At 33.5% G+C, this 17582-nt stretch overlaps 1 protein-coding gene across 8 annotated transcripts in view; it reads right to left on the bottom strand.

Annotated features, from left to right (window-relative positions):
- Nucleotides 1-5206: 5206 nt before the first annotated feature.
- The window catches only part of LOC131665592 (sodium-coupled monocarboxylate transporter 1), a 42126-nt gene continuing 29750 nt past the window's right edge, over nucleotides 5207-17582 (bottom strand). For 5 of the 8 annotated variants that reach the window (XM_058937589.1, XM_058937585.1, XM_058937587.1 and 2 more), the window contains exons 2-6: nucleotides 11785-12172; nucleotides 9238-9412; nucleotides 8995-9149; nucleotides 8765-8905; nucleotides 5207-8675 (exon numbers count right to left, since the gene is read on the bottom strand). In XM_058937589.1, coding sequence (XP_058793572.1) covers nucleotides 7577-8675; nucleotides 8765-8905; nucleotides 8995-9149; nucleotides 9238-9412; nucleotides 11785-12146 — 1932 coding nt within the window. In that variant the 5' untranslated portion in view covers nucleotides 12147-12172 and the 3' untranslated portion in view covers nucleotides 5207-7576. Of the gene's footprint in view, nucleotides 8676-8764; nucleotides 8906-8994; nucleotides 9150-9237; nucleotides 9413-11784; nucleotides 12173-13109; nucleotides 13274-15659; nucleotides 15743-17582 lie in introns of those variants that run through there. The other 3 variants (XM_058937586.1, XM_058937588.1, XM_058937592.1) reach the window with 3 other exon arrangements.

Genomic DNA, 17582 nt, shown 5'->3' with positions numbered 1-17582 from the left:
ACATGGGAGGTATTTTTGTGTTTGATTGGTGAGAAGTGTTTGATAGCTTTTAAAACGCTAAGAGAGTCAGAGAAGATAATTGAGTCATCATATGATTTTTCAACTATATGATTCAGAGCCATAAATATCGCTAAAGCTTCACCTGTGTAGATGGATGCTTTTGGAGTGATTTTAAATGATTGACTGTCGTCTGAGGATGGAGTGTAGTAGGCAAAGCCAGTGAAGGGGGAGTTTTGTTGTTTTGAAGCGTCTGTGAAAATACATATTTTACTATGTAGATCTGAGGCAAAAATTTCATTGAATTTAGATTGTGGGCAATCTGATGATTTAATTGTAAGGCCTGATTTTGTGTCTACATTGGGTTGATGTATTGTGCATTTATAATTGTAGCCGAAGGGGATTGGAATGTCATATTTTTTAATGTATGGTTCGATCGATGGGTATAGTTTATTGTATGATTTAAGAATGTTAAATTGATTTCTAATAGCGTGGTCTGGGGTAAGTAAGGAGTCGAGGTAGCTTATTTTGTTTAGTAGGGGGGAATCTCTGAGTGGGATGAGTTTTAAAATGAATTTATCGGAGAGATAAGTGAGTCTATGGGAGATGGTGGAAAGTTTTGATTTGTCGTACATTACGTTTAGAGGAGTGGAAATCCTATATCCTAGAGCAAGGCGTATTGCCTGATTTTGTATTTTTTCGATTTTAGGAGACTCCGGTATGCCAAAACGCATGCGTTGACCAGGGCGAATTAGAAGTTTGAAATTCAAATAATGACAGTGGCTTATAGTTAAGATTGATATATTTAATTCTATTGGCTAGAGATTTGTGAGCAATGTAGAATTATATAAAAGAGTGAGAACTGGAAGGAGATATTTGTTTAGTAATTTGAGATTTATTTTAAATTGAGAGTTTGCATTTATTAAGAAATTCGGTTAAGAAGAGACATGGGGATGAGTAGGGAGTTTTAATATATTAATAGTTGTAGTTATTGGGGAAGTTTTACTTTTTTGTGTATATTTGTTTAGTTTTTTGATTAGTGTTTCTCTCTGAGATATGTACGAAGGGCAAGACCATACAATATGGTCAATGTCTTGTATTGGAGATCCACATTGACATGAGGGGGAATTCATAAAATTCTTTCTGTATAGACTGGCTGCTAGAGAATCGTGGTTGTTTCTAAGTCTGTTAATAGTGGTGATATGTTTTCTATGAAGTTAAGTTTTGTGGAACCATGGTTTAGATTGTGTGGGAGCAGAATCAATGTATTAACGCCGTATTAAAGCAGAATCAATGTATTCAAAAATGGAAATAATCCAGATAAATCAAGCAAGTTAGGAAACCCAGCAAAAAAAGTAAAGTAGAAAAAACTAAACTAGATGAAGCGTCTTCCCTAGAAAATAGAATACTTTCACTAAAAGCAATACTAGAGGACCCTAATAGTACATATCCCCTAAATCATCTACAATTTTTGAACTTCCTCGACAGGACGAGAGGGCACATAGAAATTGAGAAACCTATCTTAAAAATAATTATAATGAATAATAAACAACATGAGTAAAATAATTTTATCACGCTATGGCAATGGAATTTAAACGGATACTACAAAAGATTCCCTTTCTTACGTAAGCTCGTATGCGATATAAATCCAAGCATTCTTTGTCTACAAGAAACTAACTTCAAAAAAGACTTTTGTGCTAAAATATCAGGCTATGATAGTTTTTGCAAGAACAGACTATCTTCTACAAAAGCTAGTGTAGAAAAATAGTACGAAGCAAAATGTATGTCCCTCCTCTATGCTCTTGAATTAGTAGAATCACGTGAATATTCAAATGCCGTTATTTTTATTAACTCTGATTTCATTTTCGATCATCTCACAAAACCATATACTGAAAACCAGTTGATTGAAACCATTCAAAACAAGATACTCCAAAGAATAAACAAAGATAGCAGTATTGTAATATCCAAAGCCAGACTATCATCTACCAGACAAATGAGATTAGCCTCTCTCGCTCAAGAGGCTGCGGAAAATCAATCTGTTTCAGGAAACGATCTGCTACTGATAACTCAGGCACAAATCCTTCTGTCCGCAGCAGTTTCACTACTTTGGCAAAATAAATGGCGCAACTGTAACACTACCTTCCTAAGCTCGACAAGAGAAGATACTTCACAAAAATTTAAAGACTACAAGCTAAATCGGAAAGAACAAAAAATTATTACAAGACTGAGAATAGGACATATACTTCTGACACATCAGCACATTTTAGAAAAAAATGCTCCTGATGATTGTGATACCAGTAAACTAAGGTTGGCAGTTCCACACATTCTGACAAAATGTCCTTCTTTTAATGATGAAAGAAGAAAAAACAATCTCTTTCCTAATATCATATACTCAATGATCCACAAGTGTTCTGCAAAGTGATTAAATTTATAAAAGACATAAAACTCATGGGCAAAATTAAAATTTCTCATATTGTAATACTTTTTTATCCTATGTAAAATAATGTATTTATCACAATTTACACTATATAACATATTGTGCAAAACCATGTAAATTTTTATAAGTCGCTAATGGCCCAGTTGTCGATGCGACTATAAATAAAGCAATAAAAAAAACTTCTCTGTGCGAATGTTTCGTTTCAAATAAGCAGAGAAGGCAATAAAAAATATAGAGCGATAGATTATCAGGATAAAATATTGTACAGGGATTTCGGCCGTATTAAGTTATATAACATATTTTAAAATTTTTTGAAGAATGCACTAATTACAACCGTGAAACGTCTACATCGAATTTTGTTATTGATATCGTGAAGAATTCAATTATACGAGTATAAAAAACTATGTTTTTATATCTTATATCACATTTTTTATCGTGTTTATTGAAACTTTTAAATGATTTTTTAACACAGAACTTCGGCTGATAAAAACGTAAGACTTCATTGGTAACACTGAAAAATCCTGATCATCTAACATAATTGCATATTTATTTATCAATAAATTATAACGTCGGCTATATCTCACATCAAATCATAGGAATATTTAATACGTGTTAAATTTTCGAATTTTCAATTTAACCAATAAAAGTTGTGATCTACATTCGTGTATTAAAATAGATGCGAAAAAAATCGAAAAAAATGAACACCCGAAACGCGCTAGACATCACTAGTAATAATAATTGATATGCGTTTATATCCTACATTCAAATATGCTGGAGTTCTAAATTCGCTTTGTGGATAGTGCACTTACAAATGCGCGAATGTCTGACATTAAACATAGCCACTTCTGCAGTTATCATTTTGACCCTTTTGTTCGTCCGACGCCTGCTATATATCGTGTCATCCCCACGGTACACACACACACACATGCATGCACACGCGCATGCACCCACACAGGCTCTCCGTCAAAGGTAAACATATGCAGTTCATTTCTCTCACTCGTTTGTCGTTCATATAGCAGGTACCCGCCGCCGCTTTATTTGGGATTGCAGTTTTTACGCGAGTTTCCATTGACTTTTGTGCGAACGTTCATTCCGCGTAAACTATGGACAGACTGCATTTTAAATATTTAAGAATTTTATTTTACAGGTGAAATATCTCTATGTGCGATTAAATTATAATTTGTTCTAGTTGCCACATTTTATGTATTACTATATACTTTTGCATGGCTACATAGTATTTTAAGACGAAAACCGTTTTAAACTTGATTTGGGCAATATTATAATTAGTGATCTTGAAATAAAGAATTTAGTTTTCAAGTATAACATCTGATTAAAATTTCAAATTTTAAAATTACGTTCAAGATCACTGTATATGTCGAAACATATTCAAATCAATCATTAAAATGATCAAGGTAAATCATATACTTTATATTATCCACTCTAATAAATATCTTTCACGAAGTTGCATATAAAGACTCATATGAACATCAAGATAATTAACTAAATAATTATATTTGCTTCTTATAGGACATTTGTGCATCGTATCCAAGGCTTACTGGATCGCTTGTACTATCGCTCGCTCTAGTGTAAGCTTGGCTCGCTCAATTTCTCCGAGAACGAGCAAAGATAACCCACGGATAATTCCAGTATCGTGCACAGAGTGCAGCAGCCGATAATGAACACGCGCAACCTGTCTGTCCGGAGTATAGCGATGACTGCAGGCGTCAATGTAAATGCATATACCTATATGTTTTGTATTTTGTATGTTTATATATAGATTGATATAGAAACGATAGCCTTTAGGAAATTAGTAGTTAGACCTTCAGCTGTTAAAGGGATATACGGTTCAAGACTATAATGCTTATTCAGATATTTAGTGCGAACGCGATTAATGTTCATTCTATGCGTGACAGTGATTAATGTATTTGAATTTTGATGTAATTCGTGGGTATAGCTTTGGCTTTGTTTATGATCAAGGTGTATAATTATTTTTTTTTTAAATGTCGTTGGTGCACACATGTTGTTATCTTATACTTAAAAACTAAAAATGTTTCAAAATAGATTCAATATTGATTCAAAATTTCCATATTTATCGAATTAATTATCAAAACTTCAGTCAGGAATATTTAATTACTTATAGTTTGCAAAAATGTCAATGGAAAAAAACAAGCTATAACTATGTAAATATTAATTGCTACTTTCTTCTAGCGGAATATATTAAATTGTCAAAAAGGCATTCATTAAGTTTTATTGAAATTGAGAAAAATATTTTGTGATCGAATTGTTTTTATATTTAAAAATAAGCTCATCTTTATTAGATTATTTTATGTATGCATCAATTGTTTCCAGATGAACCCAAAAAACCAAACATTGAGCGCTCATGAAAATCTAATATTAGAGCGTGCAAAAGCACCCTCACGTAACATTTTGTATTGCTGAATATTTATTCACTCTACCAACGTGGCCTAGGAGTATTTTTCACGAGTTCCATTTTTGTGCGTAAACAGTGCAAGCTCTGTTCTTTTCGCTCTGAGCCTTTCAATCGCGAAATATAATACCATGGTATATATGCAGGGCTAACGGCAAGTATTTTCTTTGCTTGATAGATTTATACGTGTCATGCAAATTTTCTAATTTTTTTTCAACAGGTCATATGGCAAGCAATTAAAATTTATAAATCACGAAAAAGCATATTCCGATACCGAAATAATTATTTGAAAATAGATAAATTCACGGAAAATAGGATAAGAAATGAAAGAAGAAAATTACTATTTAAAAAAAGTGTATTTCAATCTGATCATGTACATCGTACATGAGTATATTGTACAGTGTATTTACTGCTAGTTTCTGCTCGATCTGACCGATCGACAATGCAATATCGTTTATAACAAACTTAAGTGATAATATAGCAAGTGCATGAGAACAGCTGTCACTCGCACGCTTATATCGATTTATTAACCGAAAATGCTAATCTTCTAATTACTCACTAATCAATAATTACATATTAACATCGTCAACTAATGTAAGATCAACAGAGCTCTCGAGTCTAATTTATACATGTATATTCTCCAAAAATAATGCATATGGCAAGACTTATTAAAAAAATACATCATTTAGTTACTAGCTATAATATCGCCTGCATTATTCGTATATTACAAACGTTTTGAGTAAAATATTTTTCGCACATAAATATACATATTACATGCCGTGTCAATATATTTATATAACTTACAAAGTTTAGTATTTAAGATACTATACAATTTCTTATATTACAAATATTCAAATATATATTAAACCCACTAGTAATCGAAAACTTGTTTTTTCGAAACGTAGTTAGGGTTTATAAAACAGTAAATTTTTCTCAAAAGTATTAGCTCATTTTTTTCAACATCACTGCAATATCTTTCTCTCAACGGAATATCTTTATCGATCGTGTATTTATATGAACTTTAATTACGATAAATTTAAACATACTAAAGAAATCTTTAGTATATTCAAATTTCAATTTAACAAATTTAAATAGATTTCAAAATATTTTCTTTTTTATACGCATTTAAATGCAATATAATTTTTCATGCTCAAAGCTGATATTTCAAATGATTTAGATGACTATTTCAAGTACTTATATTATTTAAAAATACTTTGGCCATTTCAAACATTTTTAAATTGCGCATACGATATTTAAAATCAAAATACTATGTAAAAACCATGAAAACATTCCAGAATAAACTGTAAATTGCACATAATATAAGTACTTTCTCCTCCCATGAAAGACATTTAAGTGTGAAGTAAAAGCTAGTTTTTCCGATAGAAAAAAGGGGAGAGAAAGACGAAAAGAAATAAATACTTAAAAGTGTCTTTAGGGTGGCCTATAATACACGAGTAGAGAAGGCAAAGAGGTAAAAAAGGAAGTGTCCTTCTTCAGAAAAGTGGCCGCGCTCATCTTCGCAGGTACAAGGGACGGATGTGTTTATCCGCATGACGTCACTATCTTCGTCTTCCCTTTACGGCATATCTTATCTTCGTCTTGTTTCCATTTCATTCTCTCCCTTTTGTTACATCTACCGTCGACGGAAGGTATATATCTAGACTTAAAACTCAAGAGAAGGAAAACGTGAGAAGAGAAAAAGTATTTCTACTTGTATTTGGATTTTTAACACTGGAAATTTACTCGTATATACGCGTTGAAGGCTCAACATTTTTTTAACTTCTCTTCGTTTCTCTTTTACACATGTGAGTTTCTCTCAAAAGAGTCTTTTAAAAGATGTTAATATACTGCTGGTGAGTCAGAAAAAAAAATTGTAATTTGAAATTGAAAAAAATACAACGAAATGTTGTTAAAGTAATGTTGCTAATTTTTTTCCTTCCCTATGTATAGGGAGGAAAATCAATTAATCAATATTATCTTTAATATTAAGTGCAATAAATTTTCCTTGTTATCAGTATAATGTATGTATGAACGTATAAGATCACTGTAAAATCAAACTACGAATATATAAGTTGCAATAAAAAAATAATTGATCGAAATCAGATCTTCTGTATCTGTACCAACTAGAAAACAACGAACAATATTGAAGATACATAAACTAATTTTCTTGCTTTTTCTTTTATTCCATTCGATGTAATCTTTAACATTAAAATTCTAAGCACTTGTAAAAGATTTTGTCGGATGCGTTCACCTTAGAATGCACATTAAAAGAAAATAATCTAGAATAAATAATAAATTTATATACTACACTAATCAAGACAAACCTAATAAACTAAGTATAAAAAATCATCTACGAAACTAAAACACTAATATAGCGAAAACTTAATAAAATGTGCAATCCAAGTTGAGCGAGTTCGCAATCACTTTGAATGAAGGAACTGAAGATTTCGATCGAGATAATTATAAAAAACAACGAAAAAAAAAAACAAATAATCCTTCCACCTCAGTCTCCCATCGAGTTCATCATTATACACTTGAGTATCGCAACTCAGCGCGTCAAATACTGCTTAGTCGTGCACTACTAACACTACCGTCATGACTAAAAAACAACCAAATCATTCTTCGTTATGCACACTCATACAAACACACTCGTGCGAAGCACCAAAAAGATCATCATTACTTGCTTATCAGTCTGGGTAAGCCGAATCTCCATTTTAAAGTTTGGTACCCTTATTCACTTCATTCGTAACCTCGAGGGTAACCTTCTTAAGGGCGTCGAGTTTCTCAATGTAACCGTTGTCCATTTGAATTTTCTGTTCCATTTTCTTTATATCAGATACATCATTAAGACTTGTCTGTCCCGTACCGTTAACGGTGTTGTTGTTATCATTGAAACGTGAACTCGTGGCATACAATCGAGGTTTTCCTGGCATCCACTTGGATAACTTCAGCACCATAGGATGAAGGAGATGTTCTTCATAAGCGTCTCCTTTCGAGTCAGCAGTCAACAAACTGACAATACTCCCAACCAAGACGGTAGAAATACTACCAATCAGAGCATAATACATATAAGTTATGCCATAGACATTATCTAAGATACCGTCGGGAGTTTCATCTTCGAACAGTGTGTTTTTGGTAGCCATTGAATATTGTACAGAAATAACACTGTCTTTTGGTTTCATAAGATGCGACGAGAAAGTATCATTTTGACAACCATCGATAGACAACGGTAGTTCATCAACGGGAATATCTAAACTAAGGCGTCCAAAAGTCAACCAAAGAGTAGTCACGTGGCTGAAAATCATACCAGCAGCTGCACCCTTCCAATTTGCGCAAGGTACCAACATCGCTAGCACAAAAACACCGAGGAGAGGACCAGAAGTGGCCGAAGTCATTAACATCGACGACTCGATTACACCAGATAACATACCTACAAGGAAACTGACACCAATGACGAGAAAACCATAGAACACTGATAGAGACTTGATTATTTTCAATTGCTGGGTATCTTTTAGGTTTCTGAGTGCTGGAATTTGACTGAGGAAATCTTCAAAAGTAACGGTAGCCAGTGAATTTAGAATCGACACTGTAATGGTAAGAGAGCTGTTGAAAAGTGTCGCCATGACTAAACCCAATAATCCAGGAAGATACACAAATTTGTCCTCCACGTAAAATGGTACTATCTCATCGTACTTGTTGGTGTAGCCAAGAGTCTTTGGATCACAGTCGGCATAGTTGGCGAAGATTACCATACCCACTACCCATGATAACGAGAACAATACGGTGATTACGGGGATATTCATCATCATCGTTCTACAAAAAATAATACGTTGGTTTTATTTGGCTGAACAATTCAGAGGTCATAATAATTGCTAACGAAAAATTAATAGATAAATACGTACTTGACGACTTTCGAACGACTACTCATGCTGCAGTAGCGTTGAACAAAGTTCTGCTGGCAACCCAAGATGGAGAGACTCATAAAAAGTTGACCCACAATGGCTGATATCGTAGTTACTCGAATCGTTGGGTCCATGTCAAAACTAAAAAGAAGAGAAAAAAAAATGTTACGAATATGCCGTGCTAATTAAAAGCTTGCTGGTTGAAGAAGCATAGATATGTAAATACTTACTTGAAAAAGTCCAGACGACCTCTTGTATTAGTGATGTTTACGACTTTATCGAAACCACCAGCGTCGACGGTTCCGTGAATCATTATTACAATTGAAACCCCAATCATAGTTAAGCCTTGTATGACATCAGAAAGAATAGCAGCTTTTAATCCTCCCTGCATAAAAAAATAAGAAAATTAGAATAACTATACTCAAGGTGATATTGTAACATCTTGATTATTTAGATGTTATCGGATAATTTACCATTAAAGTAAAGACAACTGATATAGCAGTGATACCGCAAATACTGGCCCAATAAGGTAGACCAATCACAGTTTTCAAAGCGACGCAAGGCGTAAACACCGTTACCGAGACGTTTAACAGACTCCTGATAACGTAAGAGAAACTTGCGAGGCATCGTACTAGTTTCGATTTGAACCTGAAAAATAAAATAAATTTTAAGTGAAATTTAAATAATTTATAGCGGTTTTCTGTAGAATTTGCATTCATTAATTCAACCAACTAAATATAACTTCTGATAATAAATAAAAGTGAAAAATCAAAACTAACTTGTAATGTAATTCTAAAAATAGATAGTTTTTAGCAACGTTGACATGCGAGGAAAAACAATGCTCACGAAAGCTTAACGAATTCTTTTCCACAAAACTAGCAAATCACATTTTTGAATAACGACAAAGTTTAATTGTAGATTTGCATATAATCAAAAGTGATGCAAAGCATCATAAAAAATGAATGAAGTAAATCAGTTGTTTGAAATCTATGAAAGCTCCAAATTTCAACGTTATCTGGAATAAAAAAGCTGTATCAATGTAGTGCTTCTGTAGATACATTCGATTTTTAACAGCTATACATTGCAAGTGGAATGCACTTATGACAATTATAAAGCACTTTTAAGCCACAAGTTGTACTTTGTTATCTTGAAGTACTGCGAATGTTATTTTTTAGAATAACAACGGGAGCATGTGCGAAACACGTTGCAAAACTCATGATACGATTATCAAAAGTAGGCTTGCTTAGTAACTGCGATACTGTTTTTTTAAACGTCTGTTAATTCTTTTATTGACGAACTTGATGATAAAGTATCAAAATATAAAACAAAACTTATGTGAATTCCAATAAAACAAGAAACCATAAATATTATGTTATAGGTAGAAAAAGAAACTTCTAATAAATATCTACATTTCGTTGAATAATTTTCAAAACTGAATGTATCATTATGTAAACTATACGTATTTTATACTGTACGTATAAATAAATTTAAACGAATTAACTGTTTATAACCCAACCCTTCATTATACAGTTGTAAAAATAAACGTAATTTAACATTCATATTTTCTGTGCTTTTCAAAATGCTTGATTACAAATGGATTGCTCAAGGTAATTAAACTATGAAAATCGTGCACGGCCAAATGAGTCATACATAGCAAAACAAAAGTTCTTACGTGATTCAAGTAATGGCATGATTGAAGGAAAAACCAATTTTTCATCAAGTTTTGATAAAAAATGTTTTTAAAGCAAATATTTAGAAACTCGACGTGCGTTATTTTCTCTTCGTCGCGAAATAATTTTTTCTCGACTTCGAGAGATGTACATGCTTTACGGAATTTGTTTTCTGCGAGTACATTAAAGACACAATATTTACTCCAGCAACGAGCGTATGATAAAAGAATAAAATACAAAATTGAGATAACGCAGAGAAAATACAAATTTACGAAACATAAAAAAGTCTAAAAGTAGAAAAAGGCAAATAAGAGAAATCATATAAGAAAAAGGGAAACTCCGAGAGCGAACGTGAAAATCAGAAGATTCAACAAATTCCTTTGAAAAAAATTGAATGATAAAAGACTGTCAAAGTCGTATTGTTGAAAATATTTGAATAGTTCTTTTTATCACTGTTCATATCAAAACTTTCATATTTTTGACATTAATAATTGTTTTAACAAATTATTGCTGTCTACAACGATACATCTCTAAAACCAAGTTTCGAGAAATGAATCATTATTATCTTATTCAGAAAAAATGTTTTTGCACTGTCCCGATAATAAAAAGAGTATCTTTGCCATATAATTTTAGGCGTGAAAATATGTTCAAAATTTTTACATTGTATGACGCAAGTTATGAAACTAAAATGAACTGCGGTGATGAATGGTAAATTATCCATCTAAAAATAAATCTAACATGTCACGATATGAACGTGCATACTAGTGAGCTTTTACAATTAACATTTCATTACAAAGTGTCATTAAAATCATTGAATATAACCAAGCCTCCATCTATAAAAAATTCAACGAATCATTTTTCTCTATATGTGAGAATAGAAAAAGAAGGTCAGAATAGTAGAGAGATCAAAGAACTGAACTGCCATGAACGGGTGATATAGAAAAATGAAAGTGGAATGAAGTACTATGATAGCCGCCCTATCTGCTTCACGGACGAGTAGAGAGGCTTTGTTTTTATTCTATTTTTTTCTGTTCTATGCGATAAACATTGTAACTATGATTTTTTGCTGCTTTAACAACTCAATGCTAATGAAAGTATTTTATGTATGAAGTAAAGAAAGAATCTTCAAAACAATGAACACTTCAAGGATGGATTTTTTACAGCAATATTTCGCTGTATATGAAGTAAAGAAAGAGTTTTTATAAGTAACAAATTTTTTGTTACAGAGTTACAGATGGTGCTTTGTCATTAACAGCTTTTTCGAAAGTCAGCACAGCACATATAGATACTTCTAATTTTGGCACTTGAGACAGTCACTCGCGCATGCACATGTTTAGCACAATGCCTCACCTCATGTCGAGATACTGGTAGATAGAAGTGATGCCAAGGCTGTAGTAGACCGGCACAAAAACGAAACAGACAATAGGATAAGCGAGCAGCATACCCCATAGTGTTTCCCACATGGCACTACCACGATAGTAGAGTTCCGACGGATAGCCAAGGAACGATCTGACTCCAAGTGTACCACGTGCTATCGACAACATCATAGCCCCTATGGAGACACTTGAACCCGCGGCAAACACGTAGTCGGCTTTGGTTTCTTGCTTTTTGCGCGCACGAAATTTACCCCATAGTGGGATCACAAAGGACACAGCGATGAACGCGATGAATATCAGATAATCAACTACCAGAGACGATGATTCCATTGCCATATTGAGGTAGGATGAAACTGGTGAAGCTGTGGACAAACAAAATTTTCGTTGGTTATTCACTAATGATTTCTTAAAGCTGAATTTACCTTTCGGCAATTATACAAAAATTCTTTTTACAGAATATTTTAAATTTTGAATACCAAATTTTTCTAACTGAGAATGATAGAAAGAACTCTCTTTTACGATTTTTTAACAGTATTCTCAAAATATTCAATCTCGGCGTTAGTTTCACGAACTTTCACCCAAGTTAGTGTAGAATCGGTGCGGCGATGGCGACAATAAGCACGTGATTGCCTAATGAGTAAATATTTCATGAAGCCACTTGCATAAGTTTGCTACTGCATACATCATGTCATTGTATGCTCTGATTCAACTTTGTCAAATGATAATATACGTATTCCAAAAAAAAAAAAAAAAATAGAAATATGCGAATGAAAACCAGTTATGTTAATGAGCAATCATTCAGGTATCATTATACAGAGGGGCTCGCTGATACTGTTTTCAGCGGATATACAGTTATTGTAAATAAACAGAAAATGAAATTGACATAGTAAATTCCAATTGAGGTGTTACGTGTGATCCAATAAGTACCATTACAAGAAAGTATTGTGAAATAATTGAGTGGTATTTTTTGAAGTTTTTTCCTTAAATTTTCTTATATTCACGTCTTTACAAAACTAAAAAATTTATTAAGTTAAACGAGTACAATAGTTGAAATACAATGTTTATTACTCTCAGTAAAATAGTTGAAAATTATTAGTAATTTACATTGTACACGCGTATTATTTTCTCAATTTAATTTCTCAATTTCACAAAATTACAATTAAAAATTCTTCTCACAGCGATCGTGAAACAATAACTACAACTCTTTTCTCTTTTTAGCTTCCAAAAATAATAGCACAAAAAAGAGAATGACAATCGAAAAATGGCAATGGAGTAAAAAAATAGAAAATAAAAACTCACTCTATACAGAAATGTCAGAAAAACAGACGAAATGCAGGATTACACAGAAATGGCTCCGAATCGCTTTCGAAAGTGCGCGCACACACACAAGTATTCGAAGTATAATAACCCCGAACGAGAGCGAGCGAGACCCGGAGACGGTAGAGGCGATCGGTCCGGAGAAGTGCCGACAACTGACTAACTTGGCAGCGCACAGCCGGCTCGGCTATATTATGTTAACGACCAAACAAGCTATACTCTCACGAGGGTGGTGGTGGAAACGAGCAAGAGAGAGAGAGAGAGAGAGAGAGGAGCGGAAAGAAGCTCTTGGATGATTTGACGCAGTCTGTTCTTATCGCTTCTTCATTTTCTCTCTCTATCTTTCTCTCTGACGATTCTTTATCTTCTCCTCTCTCTTTTTCACTCAAAATTCCCACATAGGAGTCATTGGGATTTGCCTCTAACTTCGTTTCATTTTTTATCTTTCGTCTGTTGTGTGAGCAAGAGTGCGTGCGTGTGCATGTGAACCGTGTAAACGACTAACATGACTTTGATCTTGCAATCGCTAATTCTGCCCTTTCCATTCCGTATGTTATAATAAAAATCACAATAATGAAAGCCGATATTGTCTATCGGCAGGCTATATATACGTGGTGATTTGCACGTTCTCTATCTTTTTTTTTCTATTAAGTAAATTATGAGTCGATTTTACGTTTAGGTAGTATTATTCATTAGTTTCTGGACATTACGCGAAATCTTAATGTTTTATTTGAAGTTTAAAAAGCTTGATAATAGTCTTGAATTAACGTTTAAACCTGAGCTCAGTCGGTATTATTGAAAGATGCAATTGAGGAGTTAGTGCAACTACAAAATGCTTACAATTTTTCAAAATAACTACAGTCACCTATTGCAATAATATAATTTCTATAATGATGTTTTGTCAATTCTAATAAATTTTTTCAATTCTATTTGATTATGCAACACTTTCATACTTATAACAATGTGAGTTATGCAAAGTTATAAAAGATATGTAGTTAAATAAGGCATAAATTTTACTTGAAAAAAATTTCTTGTGCCAACCTGTAAAATCTATTTACTAGCTCATCTGTCGACTTTGAAATTGCGCGCATTCTTCTTATCTCATCCTTCTCAAATATAATCAAATGTCTCTTTCTCATTGTAATATAAATTTTATTTACTGAAACCTCATTAATACACTATTTTATTTGCGCAAATAAGATAATGTTTATGACACCAATGGCATTACACTTTCGCGTGAGAACATTGTTCGATGTGGTCGATTCCATATGACATTTTGAATACAGATTATATGTACTTGAAAGAAGCTTCACCTTCGCAGCTTGAAAAATTACATAAGTTAAAGCTCTCGTGAGATGAAAAGAATATAGGACGATTATTGGATGACCGTTGCGCAAATGTGACTTTCTTGACTAACAAAAAATTCGATCATTAATTGACTGATTTAAGTGATTAATGTCATTTGTAAAAGTTTCTAGCTGATAGAGAGACAATGTCAAAAAATGTTGTTTTGTTAACTATAAAATTTACTTAAAGAACATTCTCGGCAATACTACTTAATCATGCATGCAAAGTGAAGACGTACCAACAACTATTTTTCAGGCATTAAATGCACACATTCAAGGAATTAGCTTATCGATTTGTAATAATTCATGATTTCTATTAGCTTTTTATTCAAATGTATCTCACGAACCACTTAGTGATATTACAACATTGTGAATTATACTGTAAAACGGAATCAACAACGATCAACATTATCTTTCCTTTTTGTAATAATTATCTTTTTCTTTTGTCAATGCCGTACCGCGTATGCACATGGTACATCGCTAAATCTAATGTGATTATTCATAATACAAGTCACACCAATAGAATGTGAACGCTCTCGAAAATTAATGCATTTTTTTTTCTTCTCTATATTTATCTAGCAGATCTCGAGAAAACAGCTCATTGCCGATGATAAAAAAACGATGAATTTTTCATTACTACCTTTTTTCCCCAATACAACTGAGGTAATTTCTACTTTTTCTACGTGAAATGACATGGTTAGTATAATGCATATGAAAACATATTGATCTTTTAATACACGAGACAAGAAGGAAGATCGCGATGAAATCACAATTCACGGGCAGTTTGAAAATTATAACATGTATACATTGAAGGAGCATTATTGATGTTCAAGAGCTCGGATTTTTTCCTTCGTATCTTTCTATCAATGCCGTGCAGTTAAGAATCTTTAAAAAAATGAGAGAGAGGCTATTTCAATAAAACATTGTTTACGAGAGCGCCTATTTGTAATGGATAGTCAATTAATCACAAAAAGGCATTTGTATTTGTTGTTTTCGAAAACAACGTCGTGACCTGTCAGCCGCGAGGCGGAAAGAACAAACGGAGACAAGCCGAGCACGCGGAATAATTTTCCTATCGTAAAAGCCGAGGCATTTTCCTTACAGTTCTCATTAGTCACATAATAGCTGTCTAAGAATTTGTCGCGTAGAGCTAATCCCTTTCGTGCGTAGCTATGTATACACTTACCACGGTAAGGATAGAGGGGGGAGAAGTTTAAGACAAAACGTGCAAAGGCCATGTGTTCTCCAGCGGGTCAATGAAACACGTGCGCTCTCTCTCTTTCTCTCTCTCTCTCTCTTGCTCTCGCTCAGCTGAGCGACGCGCCAACGGCGCCGCGAGGAATATCCCAAAATTTTCCACTGTGTGTTTTCGACCTCTCTGGGTGCGCGCTGCCGCACGCACACGCGACCTTGTTCCCGTTTGCCGTCAAACTTCGAAGAAAGCTCGCGCTGCTGCTAACTTCTGGGTACGTATGCTGCTATTTGCGTTCTCCACCCAACGTCTTCTCAGTGCATGCGAAAGCACACGTACCGATTTTTTTTCGCATGACCAGATTTTACGGTCGTTGCAGTGACTTTGACGGCGGGATATCTTACTTTCCTTTTTCTCTTTTTTGCAGATTTTATGGAAATCCACTGTTAACAAAATTTCATAGAAATTCAACGCACTATTTTCAATTAGCTTCTTACTTCCTTCGACTCTTAAATGTTACTCACGCGGTTGCTATTTCGATGATATTTTCTCGAAGAGAAATCTCTGAGGATTCTCCATGAATTTCGTAGAACTGAATATTTTTATTAGGTTAATTGATGAATCATAAAATTTCGTACGCTAAACATTTTGAAACGAATTTGAATTTAAGATTTAAATAAATTTTTAGAGAAATAATAACTTCAATGTACCGGAAATCATGATTTTCACATATTTAATTCCATCTTTCTTTTCTAAAACTTGTTGCGTAGAAAAATAATTGCAAATGGCTTATGTAAGAGTTTATGCTTCAAAACTTTATCGTGTGGAGTAAATGTAAAACATAGTCAATTTTGTTAGACAATACAACGTGTTAACGGAACTTTTAATGAAAAGTCATAATTTACGATAGTTTTAGCGCGTCATTTTCAATTTTAAAGTATTTTCGTTAGATTAAAAAGAAAAACTACTCGTATAATGGTTATCGTAGGCTTCAGTACGTAATATAAGGTATGTACGAGTTTCATATTACACGGTGTGAATTGTGAAAATTTCAACCAAAAACATTTTTTCAATAATATTAGAATAGGATAAAAACTGAATTTATCGACTTTTGCATCAACCCTAGCGAAGACAAAAAGAAGCGAACTATGTTGTATCAGCCACAATAAAAAAAACGAAGAAATAACAATAAAAGCAATCAAATCGCACTTCAATCCAATCTTTTGCGAGTCCAGAGTTCAGATCGAAGTATACATACGTGCTGTAATTAGAATCATGAATCTGTTGGATGCAAAACGCGGAATGTCACGAGCATAATATCGAATCACGTGCTCTGATTCGATTTTAAATTGTAAAAATGAAAACAACAATTAACTTACGGGCAAATATAGCGAATGCAGAAATTTCTTACATTACTCTGCGCCCAAGTTAGAGGAATAGGATTATGATGACGAGAGTGACGAGGTTTCTTCTTTGAGTCAGATAATAAATTTGCGAAATTAATTGTAACTACAAGAATATGCATCAACGCGTCGTCTCCTCACGCAGACTTTAGTAATGCCTCGGCCCTGGAATATGATTGTAGAAAACTAATTTGAGTTGCCAATGTCTCCGTTGAAATTTATGATTCATGAATTTTATTGGAGATTAACAAATGTCCATGCGGCGCATCTCACTTTTATTTCATGCATCGAAGAATCACAACGTTTTATCATAAAAAGTCTCTGTGCAAACTCTTGCTTGGTTTCATTACCAACTTTTAAATAGGTTCTTGGTGATTTCATAGCGCCCGCAATAGGAAATTCACTCTATTTTCAATTATCTTCTTATTTCCTTCAACTCTCGAACGGCACTATTGGTTTTACGCTAATGCCGGACGTTTGACAGAAAGGAAAATTGAGTAACAAAAAGCTTAAG

Source organism: Phymastichus coffea, unplaced genomic scaffold, assembly GCF_024137745.1.
Source record: "Phymastichus coffea isolate CEN01 unplaced genomic scaffold, Cenicafe_Pcof_1.1 PCOF00053, whole genome shotgun sequence".
Lineage (NCBI taxonomy): Eukaryota > Metazoa > Arthropoda > Insecta > Hymenoptera > Eulophidae > Phymastichus > Phymastichus coffea.
This window is presented reverse-complemented; position numbering and strand designations above follow the sequence as displayed.